Below are 17360 nucleotides of genomic sequence, written 5' to 3' on the forward strand. Positions count from 1 at the left end.
ACACACACACACACACACGTGACTAAGCATCATGTGGCATTGGACCTTTATTTTGGGTAAAACCCTGCACAGCTGTCTGCTTATACTATACTAGAATGTGTCTAGGATAACGCTAGCAACGGTCATTAAAATTGTTAAAAGGTTTTAAAAACAATTCTAATAAATTCAAACAGTTGACAATGGATGAAGACACCCCAAACGTTTTGAATTTATAGCACATAAAACATTTTACTGGAATGGAAACATAATGGAGTTCAGGGATTTTGGTGGGAATTGAGATACTCAATTTATTGTCAAATGTCACTTTGTTTCTTAGAATCCACTCATATATAAATGTTCTAATGGTATCAGATATTTATTGTATTTTGTGTTAAAATAAAGAAAATGATGTGCCTCATTTCCATAAATTTCCATACAGTGCCTTTGGAAAGTATTCAGAGCCCTTGACTTTTTCCACATTGTTACGTTACAGCCTTATTCTAAACTGTAAAACAAAATCCTCAGCAATCTAGACCCAATACTCCATAATGACAAATCGTAAATAGGTTTTTATAAATGTTTGCAAATGTATTAAATATAAAAAACAGAAATACCTTATTTACATAAGTATTCACACCTTTTGCTATGAGACTCGAAATTGAGATCATGTGCATCCTGTTTCCATTGATAATCCTTGAGATGTTTCTACAATTTGATTGGAGAACCCGATGGTCACTGACAGAGCTCCAGAGTTCCTCTGTGGAGATGGGAGAACTTTCCAGAAGGACAACCATCTCTGCAGCACTCCACCAATCAGGCCTTTATGGTAGAATGACCAGACATAAGCCACTCATCAGTAAAAGGCACATAATAGCCCATTTGGAGTTTGTCAAAAGGCACCTAAAGACTCTCAGACCATGAGAAACAAGATTCTCTGGTTTGATGAAGCCAAGATTGAACTCTTTGTCCAGAATACCAAGCGTCACATCTGGAGGAAACCAGGCACCGCTCATCACCTGGCCAATACCATCCCTATGGTGAAGCATGGTGGTGGCAGCATCATGCTGTGGGGAGGTTTTTCAGGGACTGGGAGACTAGTCAGGATCGAGGCAAAGATGAACGGAGAAAAGTACAGAGAGATCTTGATGAAAACCTGCTCCAGAGCGCTCATGACCTCAGACTGGGGCGAAGGTTCACCTTCCAACAGGACAATGACCTTAAGCAAGATGTCGCTGATAGAGATGGCAGCTTCGCTTCTAGTCCTTAGGAAACTGTGCAGTATTTTGTTTTTTTATGTATTATTTCTTACATTGTTACCCATAAAACCTTAAGTGTTATTACATACAACCGGGAAGAACTATTGGATATCAGAGAGACGTCAACTTACCAGCACTACGACCAGGAATACGACATTCCCAAAGCAGATCCTTTGTCTGCACCTCCCATGGTGTTTGAATTGATTCCAGAGGCTGACCCAAAACAACGACGCCGGAGGAGAGGGTGCCAGAGCGGTCTTCTAGTGAGGCTTCGGATGCGCGCACACCACCCACCGCTTCCGAGTATATTACTCGCTAATGTCCAGTCCCTAGTTAACAAAGTCAACAAAGTCAGAGCAATAGTTGCTTTCCAAAGAGATATCCGGGATTGTAACGTTCTCTCTTTCACAGAAACATGGCTAGCTGGGCATATGCTGTCGGAGTCCATACAGCCAACAAGATTTTCAGTGCATTGCGCCGACAGGAATAAACCTCTCTCCGCTAAGAAGAAGCGCGGGGGTACATGTTTCATAATTAACAACTCGTGGTGTAATTGTAACAACATACAGGAACTCAAGTCCTTTTGTTCACCTGACCTAGAATACCTCACAATCAAATGCCAACCGTATTATCTCCCAAGAGAACTCCCCTCGGTTATCGTCACAGCCGTGTATATCCCCCCGCAAGTGGATACCAAGACGGCAATCAAGGAACTTCACTGGGACTATATGCAAACTGGAAACCATATATCCTGAGGCTGCATTTATTGTAGATGGGGATTTTAACAAAGCTAATTTGAGTACAAGGCTACCTAAATTCTATCAGCATATCAATTGCTGTACACAAGTGAGTAACACGCTCGACCATTGCTACTCTAACTTCCGCGATGTATACAAGGCCCTCCCCTGCCCTCTTTTTGGCAAATCTGACCATGACTCCATCTTGTTGCTGGCCTCCTATAGGCAGAAACTAAAACAACAAGCGCACGTGCTTAGGTCTATCCAACGCTGGTCTGACCAATCTGATTCCACGCTTCAAGATTGTTTCGATCACGTGGACTGGGATATGTTCTGGGTAGCCTCAGATAATAACATTAACCTATATGCTGACTCAGTGAGCGAGTTTATAAGGAAGTGTATATGAAATGTTGTACCCACTGTGACTAGTAAAACCTTCCCTAACCAGAAAATGTGGATTGATGGCAGCATTCGCGCAAAACTGAAAGCACGTACCAACGCATTTAATCATGGCAAGGCGACTGGAAATATGTCTGAATACAAACAGTGTAGTTATTCCCTCCGTAAGGCAATCAAACAAGCAAAGTGTCAGTATAGAGACAAAGTGGAGTCACAATTCAACGGCTCAAACAGACGTATGTGGCAGGGTCTACAGACAAACACGGATTACAAAAAGAAAACCAGCCCCGTTGTGGACATCGATATCTTGCTTGCAGACAAATTAAACAACTTCTTTGGGCTACCAAAGACTGTGGGCTCTCCTCCGTGGCCAACGTGAATAAAACATTTAAACGTGTTAACCCTCGCAAGGCTGCCGGCCCAGACGGCATCCCTAGCCGCATCCTCAGAGCATGCGCAGACCAGCTGGCTGGTGGGTTTACAGCCATATTCAATCAATCCCTATCCCAGTCTGCTGTCCCCACATGCTTCAAGATGGCCACCATTGTTCCTGTTCCCAAGAAAGCTAAGGTAACTGAACTAAAGGACTATCGCCCCGTAGCACTCACTTTGAGAGACTAGTCAAGGATCATATCACCTCCACCCTACCTGTCACCCTAGTCCCACTTCAATTTGCTTACCGTCCTAATAGGTCCACAGACGATGCAATTGCCATCACACTGCCCTATCCCATCTGGACAAGAGGAATACCTATGTAAGAATGCTGTTCATTGAATGTTGAGCTGTAGTCAACACCATAGTACCCTCCAAACTCATCATTAAGCTTGAGACCCCGGGTCTCGACCCTGCCCTGTGCAACTGGGTCCAGGACTTCCTGACGGGCCGCACCCAGGTGGTGAATGTAGGAAACATCTCCACTCCGCTGATCCTCAACACTGGGGCCCCACAAGGGTATGTACTCAAGCCCCCTCCTGTACTCCTTGTTCACCCACAACTGCGTGGAGATGCACGCTTCCAACCCAATCATCAATTTGCAGACAACACAAGTGGTAGGCTTGATTACCAACAACAACATGCCTATAGGGAGGAGGTGAGGGCCCTCGGCGTGTAGTATCAGCAAAACAAAATAAACTATTGTGGACTTTAGGAAACAGCAACGGGACAGCAGTGGAGAAGGTGGAAAGTTAAGTTCCTCAGTGTACATATCACTGACAAACTGAAACGGTTCACGCACACAGACAGTGTGGTGAAGAAGGCGCGACAACGCCTCTTTAACCTCAGGAGGCTGAAAAAATGTGGCTCGTCACCAAAAACCCTCACTAACTTTTACAGGTGCACAATTGAGAGCATCCTGTCGGGCTGTATCACCGCCTGGTACATCAACTGCACCACCCACAACCGCAAGGCTCTCCAGAGGGTGTGCGGTCTACACAACGCATCACAGGGGGCAAACTACCTGCCCTCCAGGACACCAACAACACCCGATGTCACAGGATGGCAAAAAATATCATCAAGGACAATAACCACCCGAGCCACTGCCTGTTCACCCCGCTTCCATCCAGAAGGCGAGTACAGGTGCATCAAAGCTGGGACAGAGAGATAGACGCTGTTTTCAATCTTAAGGCCGTCCTATTGTTAAACGGCTACCAATAGCACAGAGAGGCGGCTGCCTACCTACAGACTTGATATCAATATATACTGTGAACCATCAGATCCTCCTCTCCACCCTCTCCGAGTTGGGCATCTCCGGCGCGGCCCACGCTTGGATTGCGTCCTACCTGACAGTTCGCTCCTATCAGGTGGCGTGGCGAGAATCTGTCTCCGCACCACGCGCTCTCACCACTGGTGTCCCCCAGGGCTCTGTTCTAGGCCCTCTCCTATTCTCGCTATACACCAAGTCACTTGGCTCTGTCATATCCTCACATGGTCTCTATCATTGCTATGCAGACGACACACAATTAATCTTCTCCTTTCCCCCTTCTGATAACCAGGCGGCGAATCGCATCTCTGCATGTCTGGCAGACATATCAGTGTGGATGACGGATCACCACCTCAAGCTGAACCTCGGCAAGACGGAGCTGCTCTTCCTCCCGGGGAAGGACTGCCCGTTCCATGATCTCGCCATCACGGTTGACAACTCCCTTGTGTCCTCCTCCCAGAGTGATAAGAACCTTGGCATGATCCTGGACAACACCCTGTCGTTCTCCACTAACATCAAGGCGGTGACCCGATCCTGTAGGTTCATGCTCTACAACATTCGCAGAGTACGACCCTGCCTCACACAGGAAGCGACGCAGGTCCTAATCCAGGCACTTGTCATCTCCCGTCTGGATTACTGCAACTCGCTGTTGGCTGGGCTCCCTGCCTGTGCCATTAAACCCCTACAACTCATCCAGAACGCCGCAGCCCGTCTGGTGTTCAACCTTCCCAAGTTCTCTCACGTCACCCCGCTCCTCCGCTCTCTCCACTGGCTTCCAGTTGAAGCTCGCATCCGCTACAAGACCATGGTGCTTGCCTACGGAGCTGTGAGGGGACCGGCACCTCCATACCTTCAGGCTCTGATCAGGCCCTACACCCAAACAAGGGCACTGCGTTCATCCACCTCTGGCCTGCTGGCCCCCTACCTCTGAGGAAGCACGGTTCCCGCTCAGCCCAGTCCAAACTGTTCGCTGCTCTGGCACCCCAATGGTGGAACAAGCTCCCTCACGACGCCAGGACATCAGAGTCAATCACCACCTTCCGGAGACACCTGAAACCCCACCTCTTTAAGGAATACCTGGGATAGGATAAAGTAATCCTTCTAACCCCCCCCCTTAAAAGATTTAGATGCACTATTGTAATGTGGTTGTTCCACTGGATATCATAAGGTGAATGCACCAATTTGTAAGTCGCTCTGGATAAGAGCGTCTGCTAAATGTCTTAAATGTAAATGTAAATATCATTGGCCACTTTAATAAATGGAACACGAGTCACTTTAATAATGTCACTTTAAGAATGTTTACATATCTCGCATTACTCATACCCCCTGTCCGGGGGTATCATCGGATGGGGCCACAGTGTCTTCTGATCCCTCCTGTCTCAGCCTCCAGTATTTATGCTGCAGTAGTTTATGTGTCGGGGGCTAGGGTCAGTCTGTTACATCTGGAGTATTTCTCTTGTCTTATCCGGTGTCCTGTGTGAATTTAAAAATGCTCTCTCTAATTCTCTCTTTCTTTCTTTCTTTCTTTCTCTCGGAGGACCTGAGCCCTAGGACCATGCCTCAGGACTACCTGGCATGATGACTCCTTGCTGTCCCCAGTCCACCTGGCCGTGCTGCTGCTCCAGTTTCAACTGTTCTGCCTGCGGCTATGGAACCCTGACCTGTTCACCGGACGTGCTTGTTGCACCCTCGGCAACTACTATGATTATTATTATTTGACCATGCTGGTCATTTATGAACATTTTAACATCTTGACCATGTTCTGTTATAATATCCACCCGGCACAGCCAGAAGAGGACTGGCCACCCCTCATAGCCTGGTTCCTCTCTAGGTTTCTTCCTAGGTTTTTGGCCTTTCTAGGGAGTTTTTCCTAGGGAGTTTTTCCTAGCCACCGTGCTTCTTTCACATGCATTGCTTGCTGTTTGGGGTTTTAGGCTGGGTTTCTGTACAGCACTTTGAGATATCAGCTGATGTACGAAGGGCTATATAAATAAATTTGATTTGATCTCATATGTATATAATGTATACTGTATCCTTCACTATCTATTCTTTACTACATATTGCATCTTAGCCGCTCTGTCACTGCTCATCCATATATTTTATACTTATATATTCTTATCACATTCCTTTACTAAATTGTGTGTATTAGGTTTTGTTATGGAATTGTTAGATATTACCTGTTAGATACTACTGCACTGTCGGATCTAGAAGCATAAGCATTGCGCTACACTTGCAATAACATCTGCTATGTGTATGTGACCAATAAAATTCTCTTTGATATTTGATTTGAGCATACAGCCAAGACAATGCAGGAGCGGCTTCAGGACAAGACTCTGAATGTCCTGGAGTGGCCCAGCCAGAGCCCGGACTTGAACCCGAACGAGCATCTCTGAAGAGACCTGAAAAAAGCTGTGCAGCAACGCTCCCCATCCTACCTGACAGAACTTGAGAGGATCGGCAGAGAAGAATGGGAGAAACTCCCCAAATACAGATGTGCCAAGCTTGTAGCGTTATACCCAATAAGACTCTAAGCTGTAATCGCTATCAAAGGTGTTTCAACAAAGTGCTGAGTAAACGGTCTGAATACTTAAGTAAATGTGATTTCAGTTTTTTTATTTATAAAGAATTTGAAAACGGTCTAAAAACCTGTTTTTTCCTTTGTCATTATGGGCTATTGTGTGTAGATTGATGAGGGGGAAAAAAACAATTGAATCAATTTTAGAATAAGGCTGTAACCTAACAAAATGTGGAAAAAGTCAAGGGGTCTGAATACTTCCCGAAGGCACTGTATATGAATACATATGCAGGTGAAAAGGGCTGGAACCACCAAAACCTTGCTCTATCTAGGCCTACCTGCATTCACCTGCGCTGTTTAGACTGACTAATTCATTTCTGTTGTTGTCACATTCTGTTGCATAATTCAACAAGTGTGTTAATAGCAGGATACCCTTAGATATAAATCAACATGCTTGGCTCTAGATTACACCTATCTATTAATACATATACATTGTTTGCGAGATCAGACATAATATCACTACATTCCCGCGGTTGTAACAGAGTCGCAGGAGTAATATGAAAGCAATCAACCCAGCAAGATTTAAGTGACAAGTGGATTTTGCATCCCTCAAACACAGGAAATAGATGGCTGAAAAAGACAGATCCTCAGGTGAGCGGGGCATGCGTGTTGCTAATAACAAATAACACTCGTAGTAACACTGTCACATGCATTATAACAGATGTCGTAAGAAGTCATAACAGCTGACATCTGTTTATGACAACTGACAGGGCACTGCCATGACACCAAGTATAATGCATGTGTCGTAACTGTGTGAAGGTAGTTGTGATTAACAAGCATGACAGCTGATGACAATGTCATCTTTTAGATTTCAGCACAATTGGTAACTGCTATCTGGTACCAAATAGTGCCTAGTGGTCCTTGTTTTAGTGAATCTCATTGAAACATAGTAGCCTAACTCATCGGTTATTCTAGTGTCATTACAATTTTATACATTTTTCTGTAAATACTAACTGAACCTGGGAATGTATGTGCTGTAAAGGAAAATGAGCACGGTTTATGCTAGTGTCTATAGGCTAGTGACAGTAAAGCTAGGATGGAGAATGTCAAAGCTATCTAGGGGTGCTTGTTTAAACGAACCCCATAGTGGTTTGTTTCTATCTTAATTAAAAGGACATTCGTGGATTATTAGTGTAATTAGGTATCCCATTTACTGTAATTAGGCCCCCCATTTTACTATGTACCTTTTCAGTAAATACCTGGGAATTACCGAGAACAGGTTTCAGGTGGTGTCTATAGAGAGAAAATAAAGCTAACACGGAGAAGTTCTATCCTTTGGAACAGATTGCAGTGTCATAGTGAACTGAATGCTGAAGCTACATGGGAAAGCAGCATGCCACTGCAGGTCTAAGCCAACTGACACCACAGTAGGATGCTTTCTGCTTTCATTTGTTTTTAGATGGTATCAGCTTCTAGCTGGCAAAGGATTACAGACGGTTGGTTTTTGATGCTGCTGCTGGGTTCCTCAGCTTCTCTGTTTCTATAACTACTGATGGGAGGGGGAGGAGAGGAGGAGTAGAATAGCAACGAAGGCAGTCGAGGACAGTAGCCATCCCGGTTTTTAGTCTTTGTCGAAGGCCGCTTATTATTAAAAGGCGCAAGATACAGTCGCCATTCACTACTCAGAGGATGGACACCCCTCTAAACAATTTAATTTCCCCAGGAATCAAATGAAATAAAATACAAATTGTCACATGGCCCGAATACAACGGGTGTAGCCCTTACAGTGAAATGCTTACTTACAAGCCAACAATGCAGTTAAGAAAATAGAGTTAAGAAAATATTTACTGAATAAAACTAAATAAAAAAAGAATAACACAATAAAATAAAGATAACAAGGCAATAAAAAGGGGGTAGCAGTAACGAGTCAATGTGCGGGGGTACAGGTTAGTCGAGGTAATTTGTACATGTGCAGTTGAAGTCGGAAGTTTACATACACCTTAGCCAAATACATTTAAACTCAGTTTTTCACAATTCCTGACATTTAATCCAAGTAAAAAAATCCCTGTCTTAGGTCAGTTAGGATCACCACTTTATTTTAAGAATGTGAAATGTCAGAATAATAGTAGAGAATGATTTATTTCAGATTTTATTTATTTCATCACATTCCCAGTGGGTCAGAAGTTTACATCCACTCAATTAGTATTTGGTAGCATTGCCTTTAAATTGTTTAACTTGGGTCAAACGTTTTGGGTAGCCTTACACAAGCTTCCCACAATAACTTGGGTGAATTTTGGCCCATTCCTCCTGACAGAGCTGGTGTAACTGAGTCAGGTTTGTAGGCCTCCTTGCTCGCACATGCTTTTTCAGTTCTGCCCACAAATGTTCTATAGGGTTGAGGTCAGAGCTTTGTGATGGCCATTCCAATACCTTGACTTTGTTGTCCTTAAGCCATTTTGCCACAACTTTGGAAGTATGCTTGGGGTCATTGTCCATTTGGAAGACCCATTTATGACCAAGCTTTAACTTCCTGACTGATGTCTTGAGATGTTGCTTCAATATATCCACATACTTATCTTCCACATGATGCCATCTATTTTGTGAAGTGCACCAGTCCATCCTGCAGCAAAGCACCCCCACAACATGATACTGGCACCCCCGTGCTTCACGGTTGGGATGGTGTTCTTCGGCTTGCAAGCCTCCCCCTTTTTCCTCCAAACATAAGGATGGTCATTATTACCAAACAGTTCTACTTTTGTTTCATCAGACCAGAGGACATTTCTCCAAAAAGTGCGATCTTTGTCACCATGTGCAGTTGCAAACCGTAGTCTGGCTTTTTTATGGCGGTTTTGGAGCAGTTGCTTCTTCCTTGCTGAGCGGCCTTTCAGGTTTTGTCGATATAGGACTCGTTTTACTGTGGATATACATACCTTTTGTACCCGTTTCCTCCAGCATCTTCACAAGGTCCTTTGCTGTTGTTCTGGGATTGATTTGCACTCTTCGCACCAAAGTACGTTCATCTCCAGGAGACAGAACGCGTCTCCTTCCTGAGTGGTACGACGGCTGCGGGGTCCCATGGTGTTTATACTTGCGTACTATTGTTTGTACAGATGAACGTTGTACCTTCAGGCGTTTTTGTACCTTCAGGAAATTGCTTCCAAGGATGAACCAGACTTGTGGAGGTCTACAATTGTTGTTCTGAGGTCTTGGCTGATTTCTTTTGATTTTCCCATGATGTCAAGCAAAGAGGCACTGAGTTTGAAGGTAGGCCTTGAAATACATCCACAGGTACACCTCCAATTGACTCAAATGATATCAATTAGCCTATAAGAAGCTTCTAAAGCCATGACATCATTTTCTGGAATTTTCCAAGCTGTTTAAAGGCACAGTCAACGTGCATGTAAACTTCTGTCCCACTGGAATTGTGATACAGTGAATTATAAGTGAAATAATCTGTCTGTAAATAATTGTTGGAAAAATTACTTGTGTCATGCACAAAGTAGATGTCCTAACGGACTTCCCAAAACTATAGTTTGTTAACAAGACAACTTGTAATTGTGAAAAGGCTGGTTTCATTGTAGGCATATTTTTGTCCGTAAAAGTCTGTCAAATACAATTATTGTATTGAATAAAATGTAATGAAATACAGTACATTCACATCAGAATCTCAACTTTGGCAGAATCCTTCTGCAAACACACAAGCACACTGAACTGATCACCAACCTGGCCCAGGCACAATCCAGTCAGGCACAATCCAGTCAGGCACTAGGCTATACGCAAGCCCCTATCCTCATTGAACCACCACTGATGATGCTACATAGATAGGCCTTTCCACTGTCTCTGATCTGCTGTGTTGATATGGATGGGCCATTAGGCCAGATATGAGTACTCACTGCATGCAATCGAAGGTGACATAGACTGACCAGGTGAATACAGGTGAAAGCTATAATCCCTAACTGATGTTACTTGTTAAATCCACTTCAATCAGTATAGATGAAGGGGAGGAGACAAGGCGAAAACATCCTGATTTAACCTAAGACAATTGAGACATCAAAGCCCTTCTTACATCAGCTGATATCTCAAAGTGCTGTACAGAAACCCAGCCTAAAACCCCAAACAGCAAGCTATGCAGGTGTAGAAGCATGGATTGTGTGGACATGGATTGTGTATGTGTATATGTGCCATTCAGAGCATGGGCAAGACATAATACTTAAGTTCCTTTGAACGGTGTATATGGTAGTAGGTGCCAGGCACACCGGTTTTTGTCATGGACTGCAATGCTGCTGGGTTTTTCACACTCAACAGTTTCCCGTGTGTATCAAGAATGGTCCACCACCCAAAGGACATCCAGTCAACTTGACACAACTGTGGAAAGCATTTAGAGTCAACATGGGCCAGCATCCCTGTGGAACGTTTCCGACACCTCGTAGAGTCGAAGCCCTGACAAATTGAGGCTGTTCTGAGGGTAAAAGGGGAGGGGGGCTGCGCAACTCAATATTAGGAAGGTGTTCCTGATGTTTGGTATACTCAGTGTATATTACATTAGGCCCTATTAGCTCTGGTCAAAAGTAGTGTACTATATAGGGTATAGGGTGCCATTTGAGACGTATCCCTTGTTATATAGGCCTGTTCAATTAGGCCTAAAAATAAATGGCCTACAGAAGGAATGTGAAAGGGATGTGGGTATAGCTTATAAATGGTTAGTTTTGGGGTTATTTTTTGTAAAATTGGCATAGTGGCAATGAAAACTGAACTGCTATTGAAGGTGAATGTATGCGCTGTGATTATTAGTAATTGATATGGTTCGTGATAAAGACACTGGTCGAGTATTTATAACCAAAAACAGCCATGGATGGAGTAAATGCACCCTCACCTCCTCTGCCTGCTTGCGCAGCGCCTTCTCACGCTCGTACTGGGTGATAAGCTGCTCGTTGTCCTCCTTCAGCAGCTCGAGCTCCACCTCGTGCTCCTGGTTCTCCGTTAAAACCGAATCCAGATTCTCCAGAACGTTCACCACCAGCGGCATGAGCTCCTTGACCACTTCCTCGTCGTAGCTGCTGATGAGGCGCTCAAACTCCCGGTAGATGCTGTTGGCCAGGCCTGACACCCGCTCCGACATAACGGACACGGAGCCATAGTCGTCCTGATAGACAACCTCATCAATTTCCATCATCTTGGCAAAATGAGGCCTGGGTCCGATACCAGATGTGAGATGATGTTGCTTAGATAGGCCTACAGTTATAAAAACACGCTTACCATGACGAAAGAGAAAATACTAATCATTGAAATTATAATCCGTTCGGATTAATCATCAATAAAACATCTCCTGTGTCATTCCATATCCCGAACGATTTCAAATATTGTTATCATTTGGGTGGTATCCATGTTTGTCAGTTAGGATTTCTAACCTTGAACAACTAAATTATATTGAGACATTTTAATTCACCCAAAAAATATATAGGCTATTTACAGGGAGTTAGACACCGCCCTCCTCGAGCCGACAACCACTGCTGCACCGCAGCCTTGAGGACGGAACGACGCACCCAACTACAGCCTTCCTCGCGACAGCAACATCCAATTCCGGTAGAAGTCGGTTCCGTCCTTACCTACCAGTGTATCGGCCGTAGTTGAATACATAACGATTGAGAAATATGTCCTCAACAATACACCTGCCGCTCAGCAGCCGGAGCCATGGACCCCAGCCATTACTGGGAGGATTCGAAATCGGTAAAAATAAAGTGGATAACGGCGTTCCCTTTTGCCGCCAACACCCAAGCCTCCCCTTAAATCATATTTGATCAGTTTTTTGCTACTGTTGTTGTTCTCGGCTCTGGACGATGCTGTTCGGTGTCGGTGGCGCTGTCGGCTCTGGGCTAGTATTCTGAAAGCAGCACAAACGATGACGTCACTTTCGTATGGTAACGTTAGGACCTTCTAAATAAAAGCCCGCATGTCAAAACATTTCAATGTGGATAACTCATTCAAATGATATTCAATTTTAAATCAATGGACACTTGTATTGTGCCAACAAGAAAATGCTAAAAGTATTTATAAAAACAAAAAATATGGTAAAAGCATACACATTTTGACCAAAAAATGAAAAAATATAATGTTGATAAAACGTATCGGTGCTCATCGGCCATTGGACATAAACATTACACAACAAGTTGGAAATCGCAAATTCAACAATGAGTGGTTTGTAAGAAACAGTGTCTAACTACAAGCATTGCAAAGCAATCACTAGCCTGCTATTCAGTGGATTGGCTGTGTGGTCCAAAGTCTGGATTTAAGGGGCTATTTTCCAAGTTTAAAAGGATAAACATTCAACATTGACCATGGTGTCAATCCAGCATGACTTCTGCAGCTCTCAAAACAACTGGAATCGAATCTCAGAACTGGGAAATCTGATTTCAGTGAGTTCAAGCAAACTGGGAACTCTGACTGAAAAAAATACATTTTGAACTGCCATCCAACTCGGAATTGCAAGTCGGGAACTCTGGCCTCTTTCTAGAGCTCCAACCTGAAGATCACTGACGTCATAATGTTTCAACCTTGTTCCCAGTTGTCTTGAAAGCACCATAAATCCAGAGAATGCCAGACTTATTTATTTAACTAGGCAAATCAGTTAAGAACGAATTATTATTTACAATGACGGCCTACACCGGCTAATCCCTAACCCGGACGACGCTGGGCCAATTGTGCGCCGCCCTATGGGACTCCCAATCACAACTGGTTGCGATACAGCCTGGAATTGAAACGGGGTCTGTAGTGACACCTCTAGCACTGAGATGCAGTGCCATAGACCGCTGCGCCACTTGGGAGGGGCATGATGACCACTTTGATGACAACATTTGCCCATGAAGGAAAGCCACTCCACCTTCCTGCTCAAGTGAGCACAGCACCACAAGGTGAGTCCAAAAATGGCTTGTATGCTGCTGCATAAAATATGTAACATGCCAGGGAGATATGTATACTGTGGCTAAGAAAGTAATACTATACAGTGAGGGAAAAAAGTATTTGATCCCCTGCTGATTTTGTACGTTTGCCCACTGAAAAAGAAATGATCAGTCTATAATTTTAATGGTAGGTTTATTTGAACAGTGAGAGACAGAATAACAACAAAAAAATCCAGAAAAACGCATGTCAAAAAATGTTATAAAATGATTTGCATTTTAATGAGGGAAATAAGTATTTGACCCCCTCTCAATCAGAAGGATTTCTGGCTCCCAGGTGTCTTTTATACAGGTAACAAGCTGAGATTAGGAGCACACTCTTAAAGGGAGTGCTCCTAATTTCAGCTTCTTACCTGTATAAAATCACCTGTCCACAGACACAATCAATTCACGCTTTATTTTTACCACAAGGACAAGTTATAAGATAAATAACTGCCTTAGTGGAGCACGTGATAAAGACAAGGCCGAGGACAAAGTCTACTTCTGGAGAAACCCGACAGAGGAGGTCCTGCTCCTCCTCTCCATGGCAGACGCAGGAGGGATGACGCTTACTTCCATCCACCCCCGTCTGACCAACACTCTACAACTAGCGCCTCATCGGCTTCCAGTGGCAGTTTTTTATTCAACGAGAGACTGGGCCAACGGAAGGGCGCAGGTGGCCGCAGGCACGCGCATCGACGAGACGCCGCACCCGACGGGGTAAGAAGAAACGACTATCAGAGGCAGAGGAGACCGTTCACACGGTCCCAGAACTCACGGGACTGAGTGTCTTTAATTTATCAAGCAAGATATTGAGCCCTGCCCATGTCTCTTTGCTTAAAGGGTTATCTTTTGTGCCTACAACCCAGTGTAACGATTTTGATGTTCAAGTTTTTTTTTGAAATATCCGTTTAAGGGAATACTTTAGTTCCCCTAATCCTGACATTTCTATTGAACCAGTAGGTTACTCACCTCTACATACAGCGACTCCTTTTAGAAGCAAGAGTTATTTTATACCTCCAGCCAATCGCAATCACTTTATCGAGACATATTGCAGACTTGTTGAAAAAGATGTTGCACATCTCCTTCAGAACAAACAGGAGTCCAAATCTTTCCATAATTTACCTAAGGATGAAAAACAAGCTTTGCTTGATTTACAATCCGATACGTCAGTCCTTATCCGTTCTGCTGATAAAGGCGGGTCGGTTGTACTCATGGATAGGACAGTTTATGTAAATGAGTGTCATAGACAGCTGCTAGACAACACATTTTACAAGAAACTTAGAAGTGACCCCACTTCCCAATTTCAGAATACTATCTTTACTGTCCTAGATGGGTATTTAAATTCTGGTCAGATAACCAAAAATGAACATGACTTTCTGGCTATTCAACACCCTAAAATTGCCACTTTCTATACTTTGCCGAAATTACACAAGAATGTTACAAAACCTCCAGGGCGCCCTATTGTAGCGGGCATTGATGCAGTAACGGCCCCTTTATCGACTTTTGTTGACTTTTTTATTAGACCATTCGCAGAACAGCTCCCCTCCTTCGTAAAGGACACCAGTGTAACAGTGTAGGTTCCGTCCCTCTCTTCGCCCCAACCCGGGCTCGAACCAGGGACCCTTGCACACATCAACAACTGACACCCACGAATCATCGTTACCCATCGCGCCACAAGCCGCGGCCCTTGCAACGCAAGTGGAAACCCTACTTCAAGTCTCAGAGCGAGTGACGTCACTGATTGAAATGCTATTAGCGCACACCACCGGTAACTAACTAGCCATTTCACATTGGTTACACCAGCAGTATGATCTCTATCATTGAATCTCTTGATCCTCTCCCTGAGAATACCTTGTTAGTTACTTTTGATGTTGAGTCGTTATACACAAATATTCCATACGAGGGCGGTATTGAAGCCATGGAACATTTTCTTCTGCAACGTGACCCTAATGAACTACCTTCCAGTGCCTGCATTATAACATTGGCTGAAATAGTACTCACACAACTATTTCATGTTTCTAAATTATTTCTTTATTCAGACGAAGGGTACTGCTATAGGATCCCCCATGGCTCCTAACTATGCTAATTTGTATGTGGGTTACATGGAGAAACAGTCAATTTTCAACCCTCTCAAAAATGTTTTCTTGCCTATCATCATTATTTGGAAACGGTATATTGATGATATTTTTGTTCTATGGAGGGGTGATGCAGAACAGCTCCAGGCATTCCATGCTTTTCTTAACTCCTGTACTGAACATTTGAGATTTACTATGCAATCTGATACACTTCAAATCAGTTTTCTTGATCTTCTGATCTTGTGTGAAAATAATGTTCTATATACTGATCTTTACAGGAAACCTACTGATCGTAACAGTTTGTTGAGGGCTGATAGTTGTCACCCACTTCCCTTGAAAAATAGTTTGCCCTACAGCCAATTCTGTCGAATCAAAAGAATTTGTAAAAAACAATCAGATTTCGACAGAAATATGGCTGAGACGCACAGAAAGTTCAAGGAGAGGGAGTACAAAAATGATCAGATTAATACTGCCATTGAGAAAATTCAAAACGAAACGAGACATGACCTTTTTCCAAGGTCAGTCTCGCAAAAAGACGCATTCTTGCGTTCTAACTACCCGCTATTCAAAGTGCTCTGAACAAATTAAGGGAATCGTTCTCAAACATTGGCACATTCTAAAATCCGATGATAACACATTACTGAGACTTCGGACCTTCCCTTGGTCGTATTCTCACGGGGCAGAAATCTCAGAGACCAATTGGTACACTGATTTACCACCCCAAGATATTCCTGAACAACGTCTATTTGCGCCCCTACTGGATGGAAATTACAAGTGTAATGGCTGTGCTCAATGCAATGGCACTTATAAATGTAAATCCTTCAAACACCCACAAACAGGGAAATCTATCCCAATCAAAGGTGTTATCACGTGCTCCACTAAGGCAGTTATTTATCTTATAACTTGTCCTTGTGGTAAAAATGATGTGGGTAAAACAAAGCGTGAATTAAAAGTACGTATCTCAGAGCATCGTAGCACCATTAGGTGCAAAAACTTGACTTACCCAGTTGCGGCCCACTTTATGGAAGCAAACCACTCGATTTCGTCTCTGCGTTATATTGGCATCGAACATGTCACCCTCCCTAGGAGAGGGGGTGACCTTGATAATGTATTGTTAAAACGAGAGGCTGCCTGGATCTTTAATTTAAAGACCCTTGCTCCCTTCGGTCTCAATGTAGACTTTGATTTGAAGCCATTCTTGTGATTTTTGTGACTTTGCCATTGTAATTGTTTGTAAGCTTGTGTAGTCTAAAATGTATCTATGATCGTATGCTATCCATTTGTTCTTTTGTATGCCATTTTTATATTTCATAGTTAACCAATGATATTAGGCCACATTTGGCCATGATTACAGACACCTGTGTGTCTTCTGACACTATATAAACGAGTCATCTCGCAGTGTTTGTGATGATACCCTGATGAAGACAGCTTGGCTGTCGAAACGTTGGATATAAAATTTTTTGCATCTGAGCTCCTAGAGTGTGCGGCTCTCCCTTATTTTCAAGTTTTCTACTCCGCTAGCCAGCACCTCGCCTTAATAGGTGTGTGTTTCTTTTTCTTCTAGAAAGTTAATTTCTTTGCCACATTTTTTGCAGTTTTACTTTAGTGCCTTTTATAGAGCCCCACAGTGGAGGTGTCATAATACCCATAAAATCTAGCGGTCAAATCTAGCGGAAATGGTTCCAATCGTTTTCCCATACGGGATTTTAGAAACACTTCAAATAAGGGCTGTGTTTCGTGTCGGCTTACCCTGCCGTGACATTTT

The 17360-nt window shown here is 43.6% G+C and overlaps 1 protein-coding gene across 11 annotated transcripts in view; it reads right to left on the reverse strand.

Moving 5' to 3' along the window:
- Positions 1–12501, reverse strand: part of LOC115192107 (C-Jun-amino-terminal kinase-interacting protein 3) — a 76689-nt gene extending 64188 nt beyond the window's left edge. For 8 of the 11 annotated variants that reach the window (XM_029750253.1, XM_029750252.1, XM_029750249.1 and 5 more), the window contains exon 1: positions 11459–12500. In XM_029750253.1, the coding sequence (XP_029606113.1) occupies positions 11459–11758 (300 nt within the window). In that variant the 5' untranslated portion in view covers positions 11759–12500. Of the gene's footprint in view, positions 1–11458 lie in introns of all 11 variants that reach the window. The other 3 variants (XM_029750243.1, XM_029750251.1, XM_029750247.1) reach the window with 3 other exon arrangements.
- Between the last annotated feature and the right edge of the window lie 4859 nt (positions 12502–17360).

This window comes from Salmo trutta, chromosome 4, assembly GCF_901001165.1.
Source record: "Salmo trutta chromosome 4, fSalTru1.1, whole genome shotgun sequence".
NCBI lineage: Eukaryota > Metazoa > Chordata > Actinopteri > Salmoniformes > Salmonidae > Salmo > Salmo trutta.